At 40.5% G+C, this 22,996-nt stretch overlaps 1 protein-coding gene across 3 annotated transcripts in view; it reads right to left on the bottom strand.

Moving 5' to 3' along the window:
- The window catches only part of SPAG17 (sperm associated antigen 17), a 254,021-nt gene that overhangs the window by 23,855 nt on the left and 207,170 nt on the right, over positions 1-22,996 (bottom strand). For all 3 annotated transcript variants that reach the window (XM_040230934.1, XM_040230935.1, XM_040230936.1), the window contains 8 exons: positions 22,056-22,169; positions 21,258-21,303; positions 18,288-18,387; positions 18,021-18,068; positions 15,151-15,250; positions 14,335-14,437; positions 12,553-12,684; positions 3,546-3,682 (listed from right to left, as the gene is read on the bottom strand). In XM_040230934.1, the coding sequence (XP_040086868.1) occupies positions 3,546-3,682; positions 12,553-12,684; positions 14,335-14,437; positions 15,151-15,250; positions 18,021-18,068; positions 18,288-18,387; positions 21,258-21,303; positions 22,056-22,169 (780 nt within the window). The remainder of the gene's footprint in view (positions 1-3,545; positions 3,683-12,552; positions 12,685-14,334; positions 14,438-15,150; positions 15,251-18,020; positions 18,069-18,287; positions 18,388-21,257; positions 21,304-22,055; positions 22,170-22,996) is intronic.

Below are 22,996 nucleotides of genomic sequence, written 5' to 3'. Positions count from 1 at the left end.
GGTGTTGGGAAAACTGGACAGCTCTGTGCAAGATAATCAAAGTGGGCTACTTTCTCACATCGTATCCAAAAATAATACTTAAAATGTATTAAACACTTAAATATAAGACCTGAAACTATAACACTCCTAGAATAAAACAGAAACAACATGCTCTTTGGCATCAATCTTAGTAACTTTTTTTTTGGTATCTGCTTCTTCATGTAAGAGAAACAAAAATGAACAAATGAGACTACAACAAACTAAACTTTTTGCATAGTGAAGGAAACTGTCAACAAATTATACATTGCAGTACTGAATGGGAAAGGATATATGTGGACAATATATCAGATAAAGGGGTAATACCCAAACTATTCTTGCCTAGAGAATGCCAGGGACAGAGGAGCCTGATGGGCTGCCATCTATGGGGTTGCAGAGTCGGCATGACTGAAGCGACTTAGCAGCAGCAGCAGCAGCATCAAAAATATACAAAACATTCAAACAATTCACATCAAAATGTTAAGCAACCCAATTAAACAATGGACAGAGGACCTGAAAAAACTTTTTTTTTTCCCAAAGAAGACATACATATAGGATAGGTAACAGACACATGAAAAGATGCTCAGCATGACTAATCATTAGGTAAATGCCAATCAAAACCACAAGATGCAACCTCATGCCTATCAGAATGGTTATCATCAAAAAGATAGCAGATAACAAGTGTTGGCAAGGATGTGGAGAAAAGGGAATCCTCATACACTGTCGATGAAATTGTAAATTGGGGCAGCCATTATGAAAAACAGCATAAAGGAAATTTAACAGAAACTACCATATGATTCAGCAACTTTACTTCTGGATATTTACCCAAAGAAAATAAAATTACTAATTTGAAAAATTATATCCACACCAATATTCGTTGCAGCATTATTTATAATAGTCAAGATATGAAAGTAACATATATTTAAATGCTCACTAATAGACAAATAGAAAAAAAGATGTGATATATATATACATATATATGAATATATATATATTCTTGTATATACACACACACAGAATATTCCTCAGCCATAAAAAAAGAAATCTTGTCATTTTCAACAACATGGATCGATCTGCTGCTGCTAAGTCACTTCAGTCATGTCCGACTCTGTGCGACCCCATAGACAGTAGCCCATCAGGCTCCCCCGTCCCTGGGATTCTCCAGGCAAGAACACTGGAGTGGGTTGCCATTTCCTTCCTCAATGCATGAAAGTGAAAAGTTAAAGGGAAGTCACTCAGTTGTGCCTGACTCTTAGCCACCCCATGGACTACAGCCTACCAGGCTCCTCCATCCATCTAGAGGGAATTATACTAACTAAAATAATTCAAAGAAAAGGCAATATTGTATGTCACATATATAGAGTCTAAAAAACAAAACAAAACAAAATGAAAATAGACTCAGATACAAAACACAAATGGGTGGTTGACCAAAAGGAAGGGATTGGGGGGATAGAATAGGTAAAGGGGATTAAGAGGTACAAACATCCAGTTATAAAATACATAAGGCACAGGAATGTAATGTAAGGAATACAGTCAATAATACTGTAATAACTTGTATGGGACAGATGGTTACTAGACTCAGGGTGATAATTTCATAATGTATGAAATGATACAAAGTATCAAATATAAGTATCAAATACAAAAAAATTTGATACAAGTATCAAATCTCTATGTAGTACAAATGAAACTAACATAATCTTGTATGTCAATTATATTTCAAGTAAATAAAGGCTCTGTCACTGGAGGAAAATAACTGCTTGGCTAGGAGAGGAAATGAACATTTATGGTCTACGTAATCCTCATCACAGCACAGTAAGGAAGTATTTTAGGCTTTAAAGATAGGGAAGTTCAAGTTCAGAGAACTGGAAGACATAACTTGCTCAAAGTGGTAAGTGGCAGACTAAAGTTTCAGACTCAAGTCTACCTGGTTCCAAAGTTGGTGCTCTTCCCTCTGTGCCTGTGGTTATCCTATTTTAACTTCTATCAGAACCACCAGGAAGACCAGTTAAGACACCAATTGATGACTCTACTCCCAGAGTTTCTCCATTAGTAAGTCTGGGATGGGGTGGGGTAGAGCAGTGGTCCCCAAACTTTCTGGCACCACAGAACAGTGTCATGGAAGACAATTTTTCCACAGATGGGGCAGGGGTAGATAAGGATGGTTTCTGGATGATTCAAGTGCATTATATTTATTGTGCACTTTATTTCTATTATTATTACATCAGTTCCACCTCAGATCATCAGGCATTAGATTTTGGAGGTTGGGTACCCCTGGAGTAGAGAATAGGTAGGTGCAGAGGGGAAGGGCCTACAAAGATAAGGGAAACCTGCTCTGCAGAGGAGCACTGTCTACTGAGAACAAATTGCGGACTCCACTCCCCAAATTTCTCCACTAGGACATCTGGGATGGAGCCCATGAATTTGCACTTATAACAAGTTCTCAGGTGTTGCCAATGCTGACAGTCAAATAATCATGCTTTGAGAACCATTGCCCTGTGTAGTTATTTCCCAAGTCAGCAGCAAAGACCGCACCTGGGGGCCTGTCAAAACTGCAGAATCTCAGGCTTCACAGCAGACCCAGTGAGACAGAATCTATATTTTAACAAGGTTCCTAAATAACTCACACGTACATTAAAGCTTGAGAAGCACTCCTACCACATGTCAATTATACACATTGCAGTACATTCTCTGACTGCAATGAACACACTGTGCCATGAAATTTCTAAAGGATGACTATCAAAACTTGGTTGGTGGGCTCTAGGAAAGCTTTCCAACTTAGCTGAGATGGATCTTAGAGGCTCTGAGGAAGGAGTTTGGTACTTTGAAAGAAGTAACAGAAGGCCACAATGGGGGAAGTATAATGAGTCTGGAAAAGCGTGAGGGTAAAGAAGCAAATGGAACCATGCCTTGCTGTCATACTCAGTCATCTGGATTTTATCCTAAGAGTATTGAGAAGGGTGCCCAAATGATCCCCTCAGCCAGCAATGGGCTGGTAAGCTGGCTCTTGGAAAAGAACCTTCATCAGTAGCATCTGTCAATTTCTATGGCAGAAGAACTCCAAGCACGACTGACTGCAAACTGGCTGTGATTTAGTCACTAAGTCATGTCCAACCTTTCTGTGACCCCACGGACTGTAGCCATCCAGGCTCCTCTGTCCATGGGACTTCCCAGGCAACAATACTGGAGTGGATTGCCATTTCCTTCTCCAGGAGATCTTCCGGATCCAGGGATTGAACCCGACTCTCTAGCACTGCAGGTGAGTTCTTTACCACTGAGCCATCGTGGAAGCTTGCCAACTACAAGCTAGTGATGGCTTAACAGCTGGCTCATATAATTCCTCTCATCAGCCTATACGAGTCTAGCAAAGTACTGCCTTGGTTTATCCCTGTGTGACCTGAAGCCCTTCATGTTGAGATGGTTCATATACCAAATAGCAGTTACATGGTGGCTGGAAATCAGTAACTTCAGTCAACCAGGAATACATAAAACTCTAACTGGCTCTAGCAGATTTATTTCCAAGACCGTTTTACCTTTGTGAGAGGCTGAGACTTGGGCTTGGAACTCAGCAAGTAGTGAGGTAGCCTCACTTTCTCTTTTCTTGCTTGTCCTGCCACATCCTGCAGCATTGACTGGGTTGGGATTTTCAGAGGCATACACGATTCTGGTTCTGTTAGAGAGAACACTGAAATTACACCATGTGATATTGTTTTCAAAGACATCCAAGGTCATACCAGGGGGCAGAAGAACACAGAACCTAACTTGGGACATTTTCTTTTCTTCTTAAAAAGATTGTGTACTCTCTGCAGCGCCATGGACTGTAGCCTGCCAGGCTTCTCTGTCCAATGGAAATTTCCAGGCAAGAATACTGGAGTGGGTTGCCATTCCCTACCCTAGGGGATCTTCCGGATCCAGGGATCAAACCGGTGTCTTCTGCATCTCCTGCACTAGCAGGCAGATTCTTTACCACTAGCACCACCTGGGAATTCCCTTACAGGAATAAAGCCTTTGATTAATTCTACTGTTTGATCTACATTTTACAGCAAGATTTTACCTAATATGAGTTCTCAGAATAATCCTATGAGATGAGCAGGGCAGATGCTATTCACGTCACGTTTTTTTAAATAAATGAGAAAAATCAGATTCTAAGAAATTGAGTGACTTGCCTATAAATCAACAAGGTACGGCTCAATGAAATGTTGACTCTCAGAGATTTCTTAAAATTAATGAGTATAAAAATCTTAAGAATTTCTTTGTTTCAACTAGTAAGTTTATAGTTTGAAAAGGGGGTAGAGTTATCATGGATAAATTAAGCCAGGAAATTAAATCCCCAGATCACTAAATCTGGTGAAGGAATGAGCCAAAGTAGATACTCTACATAGCTGCAGTTGTGTGTATTTCTCTAAAATATCCAGGAGGTTTTATAAAAATTGTGCTTTAGGTCACCTTTTTAAAACATCCTTTCTTGAGTTTAAATCATCAAGAGAGGAAAGGGAAGGAAACCCATGTTGGAGTGTCCACCGTCTGCAGGCAAGCACCACATGTACATTAACCATGCACTGTCTGTACGTATGTCTCCTGCATTCAGGCAGGTTCTTCACCTTCTGAGCCACCAGGGAAGCCCCAACATTTCACTTGTTCTCAAGTCCTCAAAGCCAACACAGGCCCTTGACCAAGATGTTTCCTGAAGCTACAGGGATGACCCTATCTTATCTGCAGAGTTATGGGTCTGGAAGAATCAGAATTTTTAACCTCTCTGGACATGTCCCTGCCACATGGCTGTAGCTTGTTCTTTGTAGGAGAGGACCAAACCACACAGGGACGAGTAGGGATGTGACAACATGGAGAAAGCCCAGAAAGACAGGCAATCAGATGCAAACACTCTCTTGAAAAGCCTGCGTGAATGTATCCAGTCATCCCTGGGCTAGCACCATGGCTACTTTTCTTTGGTTTGAGCATCAACAAGCACCATCCCATCCTGTGTTTTGCTGTTGTTCAATGAGTTTGAGTTTCATTTCTCAAACTGAAGAGTCCTTACTAAGTCCACAAGGAACACACTCCCGATAGTGTGAGATAACAGAAGATGTTTCTTGGTCTCTGCCCCTGGTTCCTGGCATAGTGTTCCCAAATCTCTTTTGATTTCCTAAATGATAAGAGTACTAGGAGCATCTTTTAATATTTGGTCCTTGATCCTGATTCCTGACAGAGCTCCTAAATCCCTTGGAATTTCTTGGGTGATAGGAGTTTCTTCTGATCTGAATTAAGTGACTTTTGGTGGGCTCCTGGATGGCTTCAGGATCCTGGGGGGCTACAGTCCATGGGGTTGCAAAGAGTCAGACACAAGTGAGGGACTAACACTTTAACTTTCATATGTTTATGTATAATTGATTCACTTTTGCTATACACTTGAAACTAACATAACATTATAAATCAACTACACTCCAATAAAAAATTTTTAAAAAAGAGCATGCTCACTGTAACATAGTTATTATATGAGGGGTGAGGTAGAGCCTTAACATAAGTTATTATATAAGTCATATTAGATACATGTCATTATATAAGACATATAATTATATATAAGTCATTGTCAGTATATAAGTCATAGTTATTATATAAGGAGTTAGGTGAGCCTTAGCTCTGCTTTTTACCAGGTGTGTTTCAGTCGCTCAGTCGTATTCAACTCTTTGTGACCCCATGGACTGGGGCCTGCCAGGCTCCTCTGTCTATGGAATTCTCCAGGCAAGAATACTGGGGTGGGTAGCTATTCCCTTCTGCAGGAGATCTTTCCAATTCAGGCATCGAACGCAATACCACCACCCATAATAGATGAATTACTATTCACTGAGCCTTCCTAGGGCTTCCCTACAGATGGGGATAAAAGAGGGGGTATTTGAGGGGCTTGAAGCAGCAGCTGGTCATCAACTGATACAGAGGAATTTTAGTATTTGAACAGCTGGGATGGTACAACTAGTGGTATCATCTGAAATTATGGCCAGACTTCATACAACTGAAGAACCAATAATGGTTCCCTCCCTGTTTCTATGCTGAAGTCAACCACAGTATTTATGCACAATAATGTTGTTTTTATTTTTTTTACTTCCTCTCAGAGCATGGCTTTATTTACATCATCTCTGAGCATGGCTTCCCTGTAGGTGGGGCGCATTTCTTTGTCCACTGACTCTAAGCTCCGTCTTAGGACTTGCTCTGACCCACAAATGTGTGTCTAAGTGGCTGAGCCAGTTCTGAGCAGAGGCTGAGAGGGGCCTCACGGCATCCAGTCACATCAATTCATGGCAAATAGATGGGGAAACAATAGAAACAGTGACACATTTTATTTTGGGGGGGTTCCAAAATCACTGCAGATGGTGACTGCAGCCATGAAATTAAAAGATGCTTGTTCCTTGGAAGAAAAGCTATGACCAGCCTAGACAGCATATTAAAAAGCAGAGACATTACTTTGTCAACAAAGGTCTGTCTAGTCAAAGCTATGGTTTTTCCAGTAGTCATGTATGGATGTGGGAGTTGGACCATAAAGAAAGCTGAGCGCTGAAGAATTGATGCTTTTGAACTGTGATGTTGGAGAAGACTCGTGAGAGTCCCTTGGACAGCAAGGAGATCCAACCAGTCCATCCTAAAGGAAATCAGTCCTGAATATTCATTGGAAGGGCAGATGCTGAAGCTGAAACTCCAATACTTGGGCCACCCAATGCAAAGAACTGACTTATTGGGAAAGACCTTGATGCTGGGAAAGATTGAAGGCAGGAGGAGAAGGGGATGACAGAGGATGAGATGGTTGGGTGGCATCATCGACTCTATGGACATGAGTTTGAGTAAGCTCTGGGAGTTGGTGATGGACAGAGAAGCCTGGCATGCTGCAGTTCATGGGGTTGCAAAGAGTCGGACAATGACTGAGCGACTGAACTGACTGAGAGGGGCAGCCCGCAATCCACCTCTCCTGAGCTCCAACCCTTTGCCCTGAAGGCAGCCAGCCACAGAGGGAGGGACCCCTTAGTGTGGGAGGGGAATACACCCAAGCCCTCCATGCTGCTGCTGGTGTGCTGGAAAAAAGCTTAACAACTGCCTCCCTGGAGAAAAACTGTCCTGGTTGGTATATTTTGCACATTTGTGGCATTTGCTGATTTCTCACTGTGGCTGACTCAAGCTGTCAATGTGGTGTCACTGAACATGGGGCTGGGATGAGCGAGCGCCATCAGCTCTCAAGGGCCTGGTGCCAAGCCCAGAACATGCCTCCTGCAGTCTGGAGAAGGCTGCACAGTTAGCCCACAGCCCCTAAAACTGGTTTATGTCACCATAGGATTTTTCACAGTGTTATCACAGTGAATGCTGTCAAATTCATTTTTATTTCATCAAATCTAAATCTCCTCTAGCTGATTCTACCATATTTTCCAAGCATTTCTTGTACTATTACCAAATAAGAATAATCTACTTACATTTGTTTCCAGTTCATTTCTACTCAAGCTTTGAACACATTCTTTCCTTTTTTTTTTTTTTTTTCAGTATAAAATACTCTTTTCTGTTCCCTACATCTGGAGGGCAGTATAATAAACTACAGAGAATTCAGAGTCAAAAAACTCATTTTCTGGCCTTGGCAGAGTCCCAGATTTTCAATGTTGCTTGACTTTCTCTAGGTTTCAGTTTCCTCAAGTGAAATGAGGGCTGTCTCAGGTGATTCCATTTTAAATCTTAAAATCTATGCAACTCTATTTATTCTTTAAGACCACCTCTCCCATAAAACTTTCCCCACTGCTTGTGTTAATCTCTTCCTACTCTGAACTTCTTTAAACTTTATTGTTTATATTAAAATTTAATTTACCACTTATAGTGGAATCACATCATTGTCTCTATTAGTTCAAGTATTTCAGTATGTAGGGGTGCTGGAAGAAAAGCTATGACAAATCTAGACAGCATATTAAAAAGCAGAAACATTACTTTGCCAACAAAGGTCCATATAGTCAAAGTTATGTTTTTTTTCAGTAGTCATGTATGGATATGAGAGTTGAACCATAAAGAACGCTGAGTGCAGAGAATTGATGCTTTTGAACTGTGGTGTTGGAGAAGACTCTTGAGAGTCCCTTGGACTGCAAGGAGATCAAATCAGTCAATCCTAAAGGAAATCAACCCTGAATAATCATTGGAAGGACAGATGCTGAAGCTGAAGCTCCAATACTTGGGCCACCTGATGTGAAGAGCTGACTCATTTGAAAAGACCCCGGTGCTGGGAAAGATTGAAGGCAGGAGGAGAAGGGGATGACAGAGGATGAGATGGTTGGATGACATCACCGACTCAATGGACATGAGTTTGAGCAAGCTCTGGGAGTTGGTGAAGGACAGGGAAGCCTGGCATTCTGCAGTCCCTGGGGTCTCAAAGTGTCCAACATGACTGAATGACTGAACAGCAACATAAGGGGTGCTATAGGTTATTCTCTAGTTTCAAAACATTTTTTTCCTCCTCAACCACTCCCATTCTTTTGAAGCTCATGCCATCAGACTATTTTATTATTAATAATACCTATGACACCTCCAAGTAGTTGTCAATCACTGACTACCTCAAACATTCCCTTGACTCACTGCACTTGCAACACCTTAGTCGGTCTTCCCCTTCATCTCTCTTGGTGACATCCCCAGATAACTCTCTCCTCTCTGATTTTTCCATCACCCTGTTTCTTCATCTTTTCCTCTCCTCCACCTCGGAAACTCCCAGGGTCATATCTTTGCCCTTGCCAACACCAATCATTTTACCACTTTCCAAACCTCCGTTTTAAGCTTCCCTCTCTAGATCACCATTTTATTACTCTATTGTATCTGCTGAGCAATTATTTGATATTTGACCTCCTGAGAGCTCCAGTCAACAGACACTGTCACTTTAAACAATAAGTCACACCTTCTTGCTTTGCTTTCCTGTTTCTCTGGAATGGGTTTTCTATGCTCTCATTACATCCACTCCTTTGACGTCACACTCGTTCACCTTCTCAATACCGAACCACAGCCCTCCTGCCCATGTACCTGTATTCTCTCTCCTCTCTCCTGCCACTGTGGATGAGGTGACCCTTCCCACATCCAAGGTCAACTCTGTCATTCAGTTCAATTCAGTTGCCCTGTCGTGTCCGACTCTATTTGACCCCATACACTGCAGCACACCAGGCTTCCCTGTCCATCACCAACGCCTGGAGTTCACTCAAACTCATGTCAGTTGAGTCGGTGATGCCATCCAACCACCTCATCCTCTGTCCTCCCCTTCTCCTCCTGCCTTCAATCTTCCCCAGCGTCAGGGTCTTTTCAAATGAGTCAGTTCTTCACATCGTGTGGCCAAAGTATTGGAGCTTCAGCTTCAGCATCAGTCCTTCCAATGAATATTCAAGACTGATTTCCTTTAGGATGGACTGGTTGTATCTCCTTGCTGTCCAAGGGACTCTTAAGAGTCTTCTCCAACACCATAGTTCAAAAGCATCAATTCTTCGGCACTCAGCTTTCTTTATAGTCCAACTCTCACATCCATATATGACTGGAAAAACCATAGCCTTGACTCAGGGTCTGCCCCAAAGGTCATGGTCTCTCAGCTTTTATACACTTTGCTGTCCTGCAATTATGTTCCCTTCTCCTGCATCATAAGTTCTCTCTTGACGCAGAATTATCATCATTTAGCAAATCAACATGTTCTACTAGTATGTCTAATTAAAAGTTGTTTTTTTTTTAATTGGCTGTGCTGGGTCTTAGTTGCAGCACACAGGATCTTCATTACCACACACAGGATCTTTAGTTGAGGCAAGTAAACTCTTAGTTGTGGCATGTGGGATCTGGCTCCCTGACCAGGGATCATACCTGGGACCGCTGCACTGGGAACATGGAGCCTTAGCCACTGGACCACTAGGGAAGTCCCTACTATGTCTAATTCAAAACAAAACCGAAAACCCCGCACTTAGTAACACAGCTCCTTCCACCTGCAGTCTTTTTTATTTTTTCAATAAAGCTCTTGGTTCCAGCTATCCATTCCTGCTGCTGTTGTTGATTCCTCCTTAGCCATTTTATACATAGCGGCTCCAGTTGGCTTGGTCTCCTCTGTGCCTTGGGGCTTCTCTTGTCTAGATCACCAGTGACCACAATCGTATCCAATTCCACAGTTACTTTTTTATCTTACTCAACTTTTCAGGGGCATTTAATATATTCAAAACACTCAGTGATTTTCACATTCCCATTTTTCGCCTATTTTGCTGGCTTTTTCTTCTTAGTTGCCTTTACTGGCTCCTCCTCTGCCTGATTTTACATTCTAGAGTTTGCCATAGGGCAGTGGTTGTCAACGCATGATTCTGTATCAGTGATATCAACACCACCTGGAAACTTGTTGCAACTACTAATTCTCAGCCTCACAACTGGTCACATTAGTTAACCCAGGAATCCCCTTGATTCTTCTGTTTCAGTCCCACGTCTGATCAACAAGCAAGCCCTGCTGGCTCTACCTCTGATACACACACACACACACACACACACACACACACACATATACAAACATATACATATATACACTGGATATATTTCCAATTAATTTGCTTCTCACCACCTCTGCCTTGAGCCCCTAGTCCAGATCTCTGTCTACGCTCACATACATCCTCTGTTGCTTCCTCCCTGCTTCCATTTTCTCCAGTCTTCCCCTTTCCCTTCTCATGAGCCACTGTCCACACAGTTGCCAGAGGGATCTTTTTAAAACATAAGCTTGTCACGTAGTGATCCTGCTGCTCAAAACCTTCTGGTGGGGTTTGACTACAACTCCTCTTAGAATGATAGCTCAGTGAAGAATCCACCTGCAAAGCAGGAGACCCCGGTTTGATTTCTGGGTCATGAGGACCCGTGGGGAAGGGATAGGCTACCACTCCAATATTCCTGGGCTTCCCTTGTGGCTCAGCTGGTAAAGAATCTGCCTGCAAATATGGGAGACCTGAGTTCGATCCCTGGGTTGGGAAAATCCCCTGGAGAAAGGAAAGGCTACCCCGGCCAGTATTCTGGCTTAGTGAATTTCATGGACTGTATAGTCCATGGGGTTGCAAAGAGTCGGACATGACCGAGCCGTTTTCACTTTCACCTGTTAGAATAAAACTCAAAACTCCTCACGGGATCTTACTGCAGTCCCTCTCTCTGACCTCATCTTCCTCTGACTGTTCCAATGCCCATTTTCTTCCAGGTCCGTGCCTTCTTTTTATTTCTATTTTTTCTCCTCTAAGGGCCTTCATGTTTGCTGTTCCTACTTCCTGGAATATTCCTTTCCCTCAGTCTTTGCATGGCTGCCTCCCTCTTGTCTCTGTTGTCTCAGCTCAAATGTCCCTTCACAGAAGGGCCTTCTAACCCTCTAACTGAGTGGTATCTCTCTCCTCAGATCCTCTCCATACATTATACTGTTACATTATGGGACACCACTTAATATTATCTGAACTTATTTGTTTACTTATTGTCTAGGTCTGCTCATAGTATGTTCAGCTGCATATGATGCTGGCTTCTTAACTGCGGTATTCCCATGCCTAAAACAGTGTCTGACATTGAATAAGTGAAGTGAAAGCCACTCAGTCATGTCTGACTCTTTGCCAGTCTGTGGACAGTAGGCTGCCAGTCTTCTCTGTCTATGGAATTCTCCAGGCAAGAATACTGGAGTGGGTTACCATTCCTGTCTCCAGGGGGCAATGAGTAAGTCACCTCCTAAACGAACAAACCTCACAAGAGACATAAGATTAGAGTCAGGAAAGCAAAAGGACTTGCATAAAGTAAATCTCTTAGTTCTGACTCATAAATGAAGCAAGATGTTGCTTCTGTAAGAGGTAACTAAGACCCATCAACTGATCCTCACCCCACTTTCAAAATGGAACATGCCCACAGGGATCAGGGAGTGCAAATTTATCTATACCATTTCAATTAGCCCTCCTTCCTTCCTTTCCTTTCTCCCTCCCTCTCTTTCTCCCTTCCTTTCTTTCTTTCCCAATCATATTTAGTTCAGCTGACTTCAGTGAAATCAGTGTAATGTGACTCCACAGGAACTAGATGTTATTCTGTAGTAGTCCACACTTGAGTTTCCACTACCCCAATAAGATGGCACGCTAGGTAAGACAGATGTTTCTCTTCCAGCACCTGCAGGCCAAAGAAGTATTAAAATCATAGGTAAATCTAAGTCCAACTACCAAGCCACTCATGGCTCAACAAAACTACTAGGTTCTTGATTTTCAGTAAATCACACAAACTCTTAGAACCATGAGGCATAAAATAATAAATGAATCAAAATAAACTGAAGAAATAAAATAACAAATCTCAAAAATTTGTCATTTCTTTCCTTCAATCTTGGACTTGTAGTCATTCTCAAAATATTTTTTGAGATACTCTGATGTGCTAAGAAGCCTTACAAAGTCCTGCAAGTTCACGACCCATGACCCACTAGGATTTTCTGTAACTGCCAACCATGCCCCGAGGGCCATCTCCTGTACTCCAAAAAGACATGATGTTCAGTTTTCAGAAGCAATGAGATAAAGCAATAGACTGCCATACCTTTGATAGATATTGTTAAATTTTCAGTTTGCTTTTGGCTAGCAGGCTCCTTGGTATCATCAAGGTTCTCTGATTTTGAAACACTAAGTATATCTGAGGATTCCTGTTTTGAAACTTTATTTTTCTGGGAATCTGAAATAAAAAAAAAACCCAAACAAATAATTTAAAGTGATATTTTGGACAGTGATACAATGACTACTAATGTTTGTATTACAATGAACAAGGTGCTTTCCCCCCACCCTCTTTAAAGAGAGTAAATGGAAGCAAGCCATTAAGAGCCAGGACTTTTCATTATATGATACAATGTTTGCCATTAACAAACAGGATAGTGTCTGTAAGACTCACTCCCAAGGAGCTAGCTGGTTCTTTCTGGGCCTTATGACCAGAGAGTAGTTGTTATCTTGGGTTATGAAACAGAGACCAGGTAATTTAACCTACTTTTACCTGGCAAGAGTAACTGAATTGTCATTTCTTTTTTAAAAAAGTTTCCAATCTTAAGTCCATTTATTACTCTGAAAATGTAGCTCTGTATTAAAATGTGCTCTAAGAAATCAGTGCAATATGAAACAAATTTTAAATCTATTTATTTCAAGGACTGAGGATGCAAATACATTTGAACTTGTGTGTGTGCCAACCCTAGTTCAATGGTGGCAACTGCCTGAAGGACCATGCTGAAAATATTGTGGCCTGGGCCCCCTTTCAATGGAAAGATAGGCTTGACTGGTTAGTGTCATCTGCCCAGGGTGCCTTCATCCCTGACTGAGCTCCCATCACATCTGCGAGTCCTTGTTCCAGCCTTAATCTTTGCTTTGCAAATGCTGCGGTAATCAGGTGTTTTCCTTGGCTGTCCTCATTCCAGGCAGCCGAGCTTGTGGTATTGCATTGTACAGCAGAAAATCCCTCTGTCTGGTTATTTTAACAACCCAGTTTATTCAAGAGAAAAACTAAATTTCATTTCATCCCTAAATTCTTCAACATGCATCTCCTGAAATGAAAACATGTCCACTACATGTTTACAACACCATCACCATACCCAAGAAAACTTACAGTAATCTCACAGTACCCTTTCATACAGTCCCTAAATCAGACTCAGCTAACTGCTCTGAAATATCTTCCATAGCTGTTTCTTTCTCAATCCAGCATCTAAAATATATGTATTACAAGTAGTTTTCATGTCTCTTTTGTCTCTTTTAATACAGAACAATCACCTCATCTTTTAACATTTTTAAAATGACATTGACTTCTTTGAAGAGTTTGTCAGTTGTCTTATAAAATGTCTATATTCTGGATTTCTTGGCTATTTTCCTTTTGATGAAATTCTGATTAAAGATTTTTTGGCAAGAATTCTACACAGGTCCTAGGAACTCTGTATTGTGCTATATGAGAAAACACTTAATGCTAGGTGGTCTTGCAATTGGTAGGAGCTTGATCACCTGATTAAGGTTGAAATGCCACCTTCCTCCATTCATTCACCTTATAATTAGTAGGCAATATGCGAGGTGATACTTTGAGACCACATGAATGCCCCATTCTCCAACAACCTTTCAATACTCCCATGATTTTTATGTTTAGTCAGGTCTTCTCAATACTTTTAGGCAAATTTTAAGCATACAGGATGAAAACTAAATTTTATTTACAGCTTAGCTTCCTCATATAACTCAGCCAAACCTGGTAATACATAGGTCACAGTGGGTTATATCATTAGCTATTACTGAGACAAAAAGTGGTAGGAAACTGGCTATGTTCTACGTGAACAGGAAGAAGAGCTACATGAACACACACCTGGAGGAAGACTGGATGTATCTTGAGCGGCTTCTTTGCTTGCATCCTCATCTTTCTTTGTAAAAGGAGGCAAGTTTTTGGAAAGGGTGTCCAGATAATTAAACTTAAAGGAAAAACCAAAGACTTATTTTAGACTTAACTCATGGCCGAAAGGCAACTGCTCCAAGCACACTGAGTTGGTGAGCAGTGATTAAAGCATGTTTTTTAGGGCCCTGGGAAAAAGGTTTGTAAACTACAAGTTTTTCAAAAGAGTAATTTAATTCTAGATTTTGTTCCCCATAATTTCCCATACTTTCTTGTCAGGCTACCTGTGGTAAATAATAGCATTTGGAATTTTCACAGAAGCACGGGGAGTTCTAACATGACAATACACCTTTTGCTTTAGAGTTTTAAGATTTCATAGAAGAGGTGAGGCATGTTCTCCTTCCATGGACTTCCCAGAACTCATAATCTCTTAGTGTTGCCTCAGCAGCTGATGAGTGAGGACATTTTAATAGCGTAAAAATTTCAAAATGGGATTTATCAGAGGGTAATCATCAACAAGGAGAATTCAGTCCCCCAAAAGGGCTTAAAATAGAGGTGGGAGAATGTAATTAATGGTGCTAATGCAAGGCAGGGAGGTGGAGCGATAGTAATACATTGGCAAAGAACCTCCCTCTCATATGCCTGTGAAAGCATGGACTTGAAGAGTGTGGGTTGGTCAGTTGGGTTGATGGTTGAAGCAGGGAAGAAACAACATCACGACAGGTAGGTTACATTCATAGCGTAGGCATTGTACCAATTCTTACGAGGGCTCATTCAATTACATTCAATTACCTGAGACTGATAAAGCTTGCTCAGTTCAGATTTGAAGTAGGGTGATATTACTTTGCTCCTAATTTCCTTTAGATAGTTCTGTGTTTTTTCAATTTCCTTCCTGGTAGATATTTCCACAATGATGCAAAAGATGACAAAGAATATTTTAAAATGTTATTTGCTTGTGTTTCAGCTCTAAATCCCACAGAAAGTGCAGTTCCCAAACAGTAAAACTGATAAGAATTAACTCAGGCATTTTTTTCTGTCAAATTGTTTTAGTTCATTTTCTGCTTCTTCTAGAATCGGTCACACTTCCTACATTGGAAATAAGACTTTCAAATAAGCTAGGAAATAATGACACCAGCTTGTCGTTTGGTTTTACAGTTGATCTCAGAAGGCTACAAACCACATGTTGACCTTTTTGCCTGTCTTTCCAGTTCTCTTAAGTTTGATAGTTAAGTTCTACTGATTTCCAAAATTTCAGTAGCAATGGTAATAAACATGGAAACTTGGGGAATGAATGGCTTATGAATAATATGATTAATGATCACAAAGTAAAATAAAAACAATCACAATAATCCTGCTAGCCATCTTTCCAATATTAGAACATGTATTGGGAAGGCAATGGTCTAACTAAAAAAGTTAAAAAGTATACTTCCCAGCCTTCCTTAAATATACGGATAGCCAGTAAGATGCAAACTGAAGTCACTGGGTAGGACTTCAGAAAGCTTTCAGAGAGGTCTCAGTTGGAAGGTTTTCCCTTTGTCCTTGCCTCAACTCTTTCCCTACTATTTAGAATATGAATGAAATGGCTGTAGTTGCAGCAGTCATCTTGCAACTATGAAGCAAACTTGAGGATGGAAATCATATGCCAAGAAAGATGAAGCAGAAAAAAGAAAAGAATCTTAGTTCCTGATGGTGGTGTGGCACTGCTTGCCAGGGATTACCCACCTCTAACTTCTTTTACCTTAGGAAAAATAAACTTCTTTCTTGTAAAAGTACTGATTGGGGAGTTGTTTGTTAAATGTAGCTGAACCTAACCCTATCTGAAATAATTTTCATTTTTCAGTGCTGATTGCATCCCAGGAAAAGTTTGTAAAGTACTTTACATTCACATTTTATTGGTCAAAAAAATCAAGGCATATAGAAGTTAAATAAATGTGCATGTGAGTTTTAGTTGCTAGGTTATATCTAACTTTTATTGCAACCCCATGCACTGTTGTCTGCCAGGCTCCTCTGTCCATGGCATTTCCCAGACAAGAATACTGGAGTGGGCTGCCATTTCCTTCTCTAGGGAATCTTCCCAACCCAGGGATAGAACCCAGGTCTCCTGCACTGCAGGCAGATTCTTTACCACTGACCTATCAGGGAAGCCCACGTAGAAGTTAGGTAACCTACCCTAAATCACGTCACCAGTAAGAGTTGAAGTCTGAATTAAAACCCAAGTAGTATGCCCTTAAGCCAGTGATCTTGATTAGCGCCTATGCAAGTCAGCTGTTAGTGAACTGACAGAGGTCTTAGACATTAGGCAATCTAATCATCCTCATTTTATAGATAAGCAAACTGAAATCCTGAAGTCAATTTTACTGAAATAAAATAGCCAGCTGGCATCATACAGTCTGCAGATAATCAAATGGAAGCTGATTCTAGGTCTGCTGCCTTTAAGACTAGTGCTTTTTCTCTTATACTAGACAGCCTCTCTAGAAATACTGGCTGAATGAAAATTCTCTTGTTAAACAACTTGAATTTCTCTTTAAATCTCTACTGCCTCAATGGATTCATTCATCAATCTATGGCAGTCTAGCAACTGCTTACCACTCTCTTAAAACTGTTCTCACAAAAGAAATCGATAAACCTTCCAACTGATAAGCCCAAATTCCTCTTTTCATTGTCCTTTCCAATTATTCCATAGCATCTGCCATTTGTTGATCATCTTCTATATCCTGGAAACTTTCTCCTTCCTTCACCCTCATCTCCCACCCATTTTCCATGTTGTTAGCCCTTCTCTTTTCTGGACATATATCTAATTCCATGTTACACTTTCTTCTTCAAAAACTTTTGTTGGCTTGCCATTACCTAGGTTAAAATTCAAAATGTTAATGTTTCAAAAAATTTAAATGAATGGATAACGCATGCATGTGTACATAAGTAGAAAAGAGTACATAATGGAAAGGAAGTTCATCTTACACTGTCCCCTAACCTCTCAATCTTCTTCCCCACAGACTCTGTCACCAGGCTCTTGGAAATCCTTTCAGGGATATTCTATAGGACAGTATATATCTTCTAGTTTTATAGGGAGGTGGCCCATGAGACCTAAGGTCTTATCTCACCACTTCTCCAACACATTCCACAACCCAGACATTTTTATTAAGAAGCATATTCATCCTGGAAGCCATTCTGGAAAGCAGCCATGCAAATGTGTACAATGGTACAATATGTACTACTGTATACCCAATAAATAAATCTGGCTTCTTTTCTTGAGGGCGAGAGGGCTGGGGTTGGAATCCTCAGCTAAGACTGAAAGGAAGCCAGCATACGTAATGCTTAGAGTACATTTCTCATGGGCATTATAAGAACCCTTGTGAGTTTATGACTATGCTCTACATTAAGTTCTAGAATATTTATCAATATATTAGAATTACCAAAGCACAGAGAATACAAGAGAGCTTTCTTGCTTATGACAGGGAGAGGATCTACCTAATGTTCAGATGGGTTTCCTCAAAAGATTACAACATCATTGCACAAACAATGGGCAGAAATGTATTAGCAGAGATTTTAAGAACAGGGGGAGCCTAGATGGTAGGACCTTGCAAACCATCCCATCCTAAAATTCTATGATTCCACAAAACTGGGCCTTTCCCATGCTTATGTAGACTTCAGGGTAGAATTACCTCTTTTGAGCTAACTTTTCTTTCCAGTGCTTTGTCGTCTCTGTGTGCCTGTGTAAAAGGAAAGGAAAAATATGATGAAAAAGGGCCATGCTCTCAGTTTACAGACAATAGAAGAAAATCCACCCTTGCAGGACAAATTGTTAACAGCGTGGAAGATGAAAGGCTGAGAATTCCTAGATATTATGACCCTCAGTATTATACTCTTATCTCCCCCTTTCCTCCTCATTTCCTTAATACTGATTGGAACACATTATTGGATCAGCTTACCTCAATTTCTTTTCAAGGAAATCTGTCTCAAAGGTTTCTGGTGGACATTCCGTAGCATTAGCCAAAGACTGCTTAAATAGATCAGTTAGGTGGGCTGCAACTTTAAAAATAGATGGATTTAGCTTTTATCCTCACTTCTTGACAGCGCAACACACAACCAGCCCTCACTTACTCGTCTAAGATGTTTTCTAAGAGCCTATATTTAGCTTCCCAAATGTTTACTAGAATTTCCATGACCAACTTATAATATCACAGGAAACCAGGTAGCTCTATGAAATATCCCTCTAGAAAACACACATCTTAGAATCAAAACGTAAAATGTAGCAAACTCTTCATCTGTCCCACATCATCAGGGGAATCAGTGTTCTACATGAGTTTCTTCACATCTGAAGCACCAAAACTCCCCAAAAGTAAGTATCTTATTGAAATTGTGTTTTTAAAAAGATATCTTAGGGTCTGAATCCAAGGATATGAATACAATACGATGGTTATTTGATAATTTGGGCAGTGATTCTCAGAGGTTATTCCACAACATGGTCTCAGCAAAATGTTAACAGGAGATAAAAAAAGGAAGGAAGGTTCCATAGCCCATGGTTATATGAGTTTAGGAAATACTGATTTATACAAGGTTAAATGTGTTTCATTACTTTAGGACTTTTCTGAACCCTTAATTAGTTCATGTACCTTGTGGCTGTCTAAGAAAATAAGGTATCATGCAGCAGTATCCAAACTTATTTTATTATAAAACTCATTTTCCTCTGGAACCATGTCATAGACTAGTGCTTTAGGAAGTACCGTGGGGACCAATGACTTAGGATCACCACTATTAATGGGCCAGGGCAGCTGTAAACATGCAAGACTGTTGATTCCTGCATCTGCTTGTCTGTCTGAAAAATACGTTTGGTTTATCGTTCAATATTGGGCAACTTGTGCATTTACCTGTTCACTGATTGTTCCCTCACACCAGAGGTTAAAAATTCAAATGCTACAATGTAGGGTTACTAGCGTAGGACATCGAGTCAAATGGGAATTTCAGAGACGCAGTAACAGTTGTTTTAGTATAAGCATACTCCTTGTTATTTTGGAACTTGCTCATAATAAAAAGAAATTTTGTTGTTTCTCTGAAATTCAAATTTGACTGGGTCTTCTGTATTTTTATTTGTTAGATCTGGCAACCCTAATGTAAGAGGGCACCCACAAAAAGAGTGACAAAAGACTGTAAGGACCAGGAGACGTTGGGGGCTTTGATGGACCCTTTTGTCCATGGCAGTCCTGGGGGGGCAGCTGCTAATATTCTTCAGCTACATGTCACTGTATGGTAGAGGAAGACTTAGATATACAAAACAACAAACACAGCTGTGCAAGCCAACACCACGCAGGACGTGCAAACACGTCTGTGGGCTGAATGGACCCCGTGGCTGCCAGTTTCTGACTTTTGTCATACAGTCAAATTAGAAAAGAAAACCCCAAACCACAAAAATTCTCCACTGCTTATCTTCTATGAACTATGAAACTATATAACCAAGTTTGCTGGGGCTGTCAGTTCAGCTCAGTTCAGTTGCTCAGTCGTGTCAGACTCTTTGCGACCCCATGAATTGCAGCATGCCAGGCTTCCCTGTCCATCACCATCTCCAGGAGTTCACTCAAACTCATGTCCATTGAGTCAGTGATGCCATCCAACCATCTCATCCTCTGTCATCCCCTCCTCCTCCGGCCCCCAATCCCTCCCAGCATTAGAGTCTTTTACAATGAGTCAACTCTTTGCTTGAGGTGGCCAAAGTACTGGAGTTTCAGCTTCAGCATCAGTCTTTCCAATGAACACTCAGGACTGATCTCCTTTAGAATGGACTGGTTGGATCTCCTTGCAGTCCAAGGGACTCTCAAGAGTCTTCTCCAACACAGCAGTTCAAAAGCATCAATTCTTCGGTGCTCAGCTTTCTTCACAGTCCAACTCTCACATCCATACATGACCACAGGAAAAACCATAGCCTTGACTAGACGGACCTCTGTTGGCAAAGTAATGTCTCTGTGTTTTAATATGCTATCTAGGTTGGTCATAACTTTCCTTCCAAGGAGTAAGAGTCTTTTAATTTCATGGCTGCAATCACCATCTGTGGTGATTTGGGAGCCCCCAGAAGTAAAGTCTGACACTGTTTCCACTGTTTCCCCATCTATTTCCTATGAAGTGATGGGACCAGATGCCATAATCTTCGTTTTCTGAATGTTGAGCTTTAAGCCAACTTTTTCACTCTCCTCTTTCACTTTCATCAAGAGGCTTTTAGTTCCTCTTCACTTTCTGCCATAAGGGTGGTGTCATCTGCATATCTGAGGTTATTGATATTTCTCCCGGCAATCTTGATTCCAGCTTGTGTTTCTTTCCGCCCAGCATGTCTCATGATGTACTCTGCATATAAGTGAAATAAGCAGGGTGACAATATACAGCCTTGACGTCCTCCTTTTCCTATTTGGAACCAGTCTGTTCCGTGTCCAGTTCTAACTGTTGCTTCCTGACCTAGCCCCAAATAAATTACTTTCTGAAAGTAGACTGCTTGGGCTACATGTAGTGTAAAACAGGGCAAGGTTTTTGTTATACCCATGTAGTTGCTCCAAAGTTTTGTGTATGTGTCTGTGTGTGTTAGGGGTAGGGTGTTATTTGGTTGACTGCTTCCTTCCTGTATGTTTGCTATGTTCTAAATGCAAGTTGACACTAACTTAAAAGCCAAATGTCAACATTTTTCACTCAACATGTGATAAAAATGAGTTTGAGGCCATCATGGTTTTAAGACTCTCACAATTTAGACAGGAAAGCATATAAATGTCATTACAGTACAACATGGCCAACACGGCCATGACGACAGAAATATGAATACGCTACTTTGCTATCAGATGAGAGAATAACTGAGAAGTGTATTTAAGATTGCTTCTTTGAAATCTATAACTATTTTACAGAAAAATATTAAGTATAATTACCTTCAGTAACATGACTTTTTGTAGTTTCCTCCATTTTAGGGAAAGACTGAAATGAAGAGAGAGTTCCTTAATAGTAATTATTATATTACATACAAAATTTACTTTGTTTAGCAAGATTCTTCTTTATATATGCAAATTGATCTTTTAAGGAAACTACTGTAAAATGAGTTAGTTTTTAATGCTGATACAAAAAGTGATTTTTCTTTTAGTCATTTATTTCATTTAGCAACTTTCTAAAAGTGGAAATCATTCTACACTTAAGTGTAGAAATTGTTTTTTCTTCCTTCTTCCAATTTCATTAATTCATACATTTCAGTGAATGCCAGCTTCTCTGAAGACAATAAAAACTTTTATTTAAGAGCCTTCAGAATTATTCATGAGTTAAGGAAGAGACTAAAAAGCATCATATTGGGATGCCCCGGTGGCTCAGATGATAAAAGAATTTGTGTGCAGTGTGGGAGACCTGGGTTCAATCCCTGGGTCAGGAAGATCCCCTGAAGGAAATGGCAACCAACTCCAGTATTTTTTCCTGGAAAATCCAATGGAAGGAGGAGTCCACGGGGTCACAAAGAGTCAGAAACGACTAAGAGACTTCACTTTCACTTTCTTTCAAAAAACGTTTACAAAATGTGATACATATAAGGAATCAGGGTTCCACAGAAACAAGAAATTATAAGGAGGGAGAAAAAGCTTCATAAAAGTGACAGAAATAGCTGTTATTTGCAATATTTTGTCTTGATGCATTGAATACTGGAACAAAAGTGAGAAACACTGGATTGGAAAACATTTCTTTCTCACCATAACCAGCTTGAGGAGATCTGCAGCATTGCCCCTCTCCTCCTCAGTTCTGGAATCTTTAACTGTCATTTCCTGCAACTCATCTTCTTTCTTTAGAATATGGTTTATATAGTCCTGAATCAGTAGAATAAAAGAAATCGATAAAACACAGAAGTATGCTAGAGAGAGATACAAAATAGTTAACAGCAACTGGAAATATTGCAAAAAGGTTAAGAATATGTAAGTTTACAATGCTCAGCAACCAGCTACTAGTCAAGCAATCTGGAAAGGCTTTTCCTTAATATGTTAACAAGCAAAGACCTGAAAAGCTCAAGAGTAAAGCTACAAGAGCCACAGGCCATTCGAACTGTCTGAAGACCTCAGAGAAGCCCAGCTTCTCACTCAGTGTCCTCATCAATAAAATGGACAGAGTTGGGATAAATGAATTTCTAGAGTCCTCTGCAGGTATAGTCTTTAAGATGATACTTATGAATGCAAGTTTCTCAGTTCATGCCTTTGCTGAAAACCATAAACACTTGAATTTTCATGAATAACAGTCCCCTGCTGTATGCCAGGTATTGGATCAATAACCATAAACTAACCACATATGACATGTGTTCTGAGGGAGTGGACACGCTTGACAGTGAGACATTTACACATGCTTAATAGTGAGCTATATAGTAACAAAAGCTGAGATTGTTTCCAAAGGCTACCAGAATCCTTTTCTTCCATGGAAGAATGAAGATTATTTAGGGAATACTATTGCTTCCCATTTCCAACACGTCACTAGTTGCCACTGATAGACAGCCAGCAGTCTGTCAGAAATGCTCAAGAAGTGTTATATAATACAACATGCCTGGTCACAGAAGGAGAAAAACTAGGAAATAACTTACACTAGGGACAAGTATCAGGTTAATATGCAGTTCTACCTTTCTCCAGAGGTTACTAGATCAGTTTTCCGT

This window comes from Oryx dammah, unplaced genomic scaffold (genome assembly GCF_014754425.2).
Source record: "Oryx dammah isolate SB20612 unplaced genomic scaffold, SCBI_Odam_1.1 HiC_scaffold_28, whole genome shotgun sequence".
Classification (NCBI taxonomy): Eukaryota; Metazoa; Chordata; class Mammalia; order Artiodactyla; family Bovidae; genus Oryx; species Oryx dammah.
This window is presented reverse-complemented; position numbering and strand designations above follow the sequence as displayed.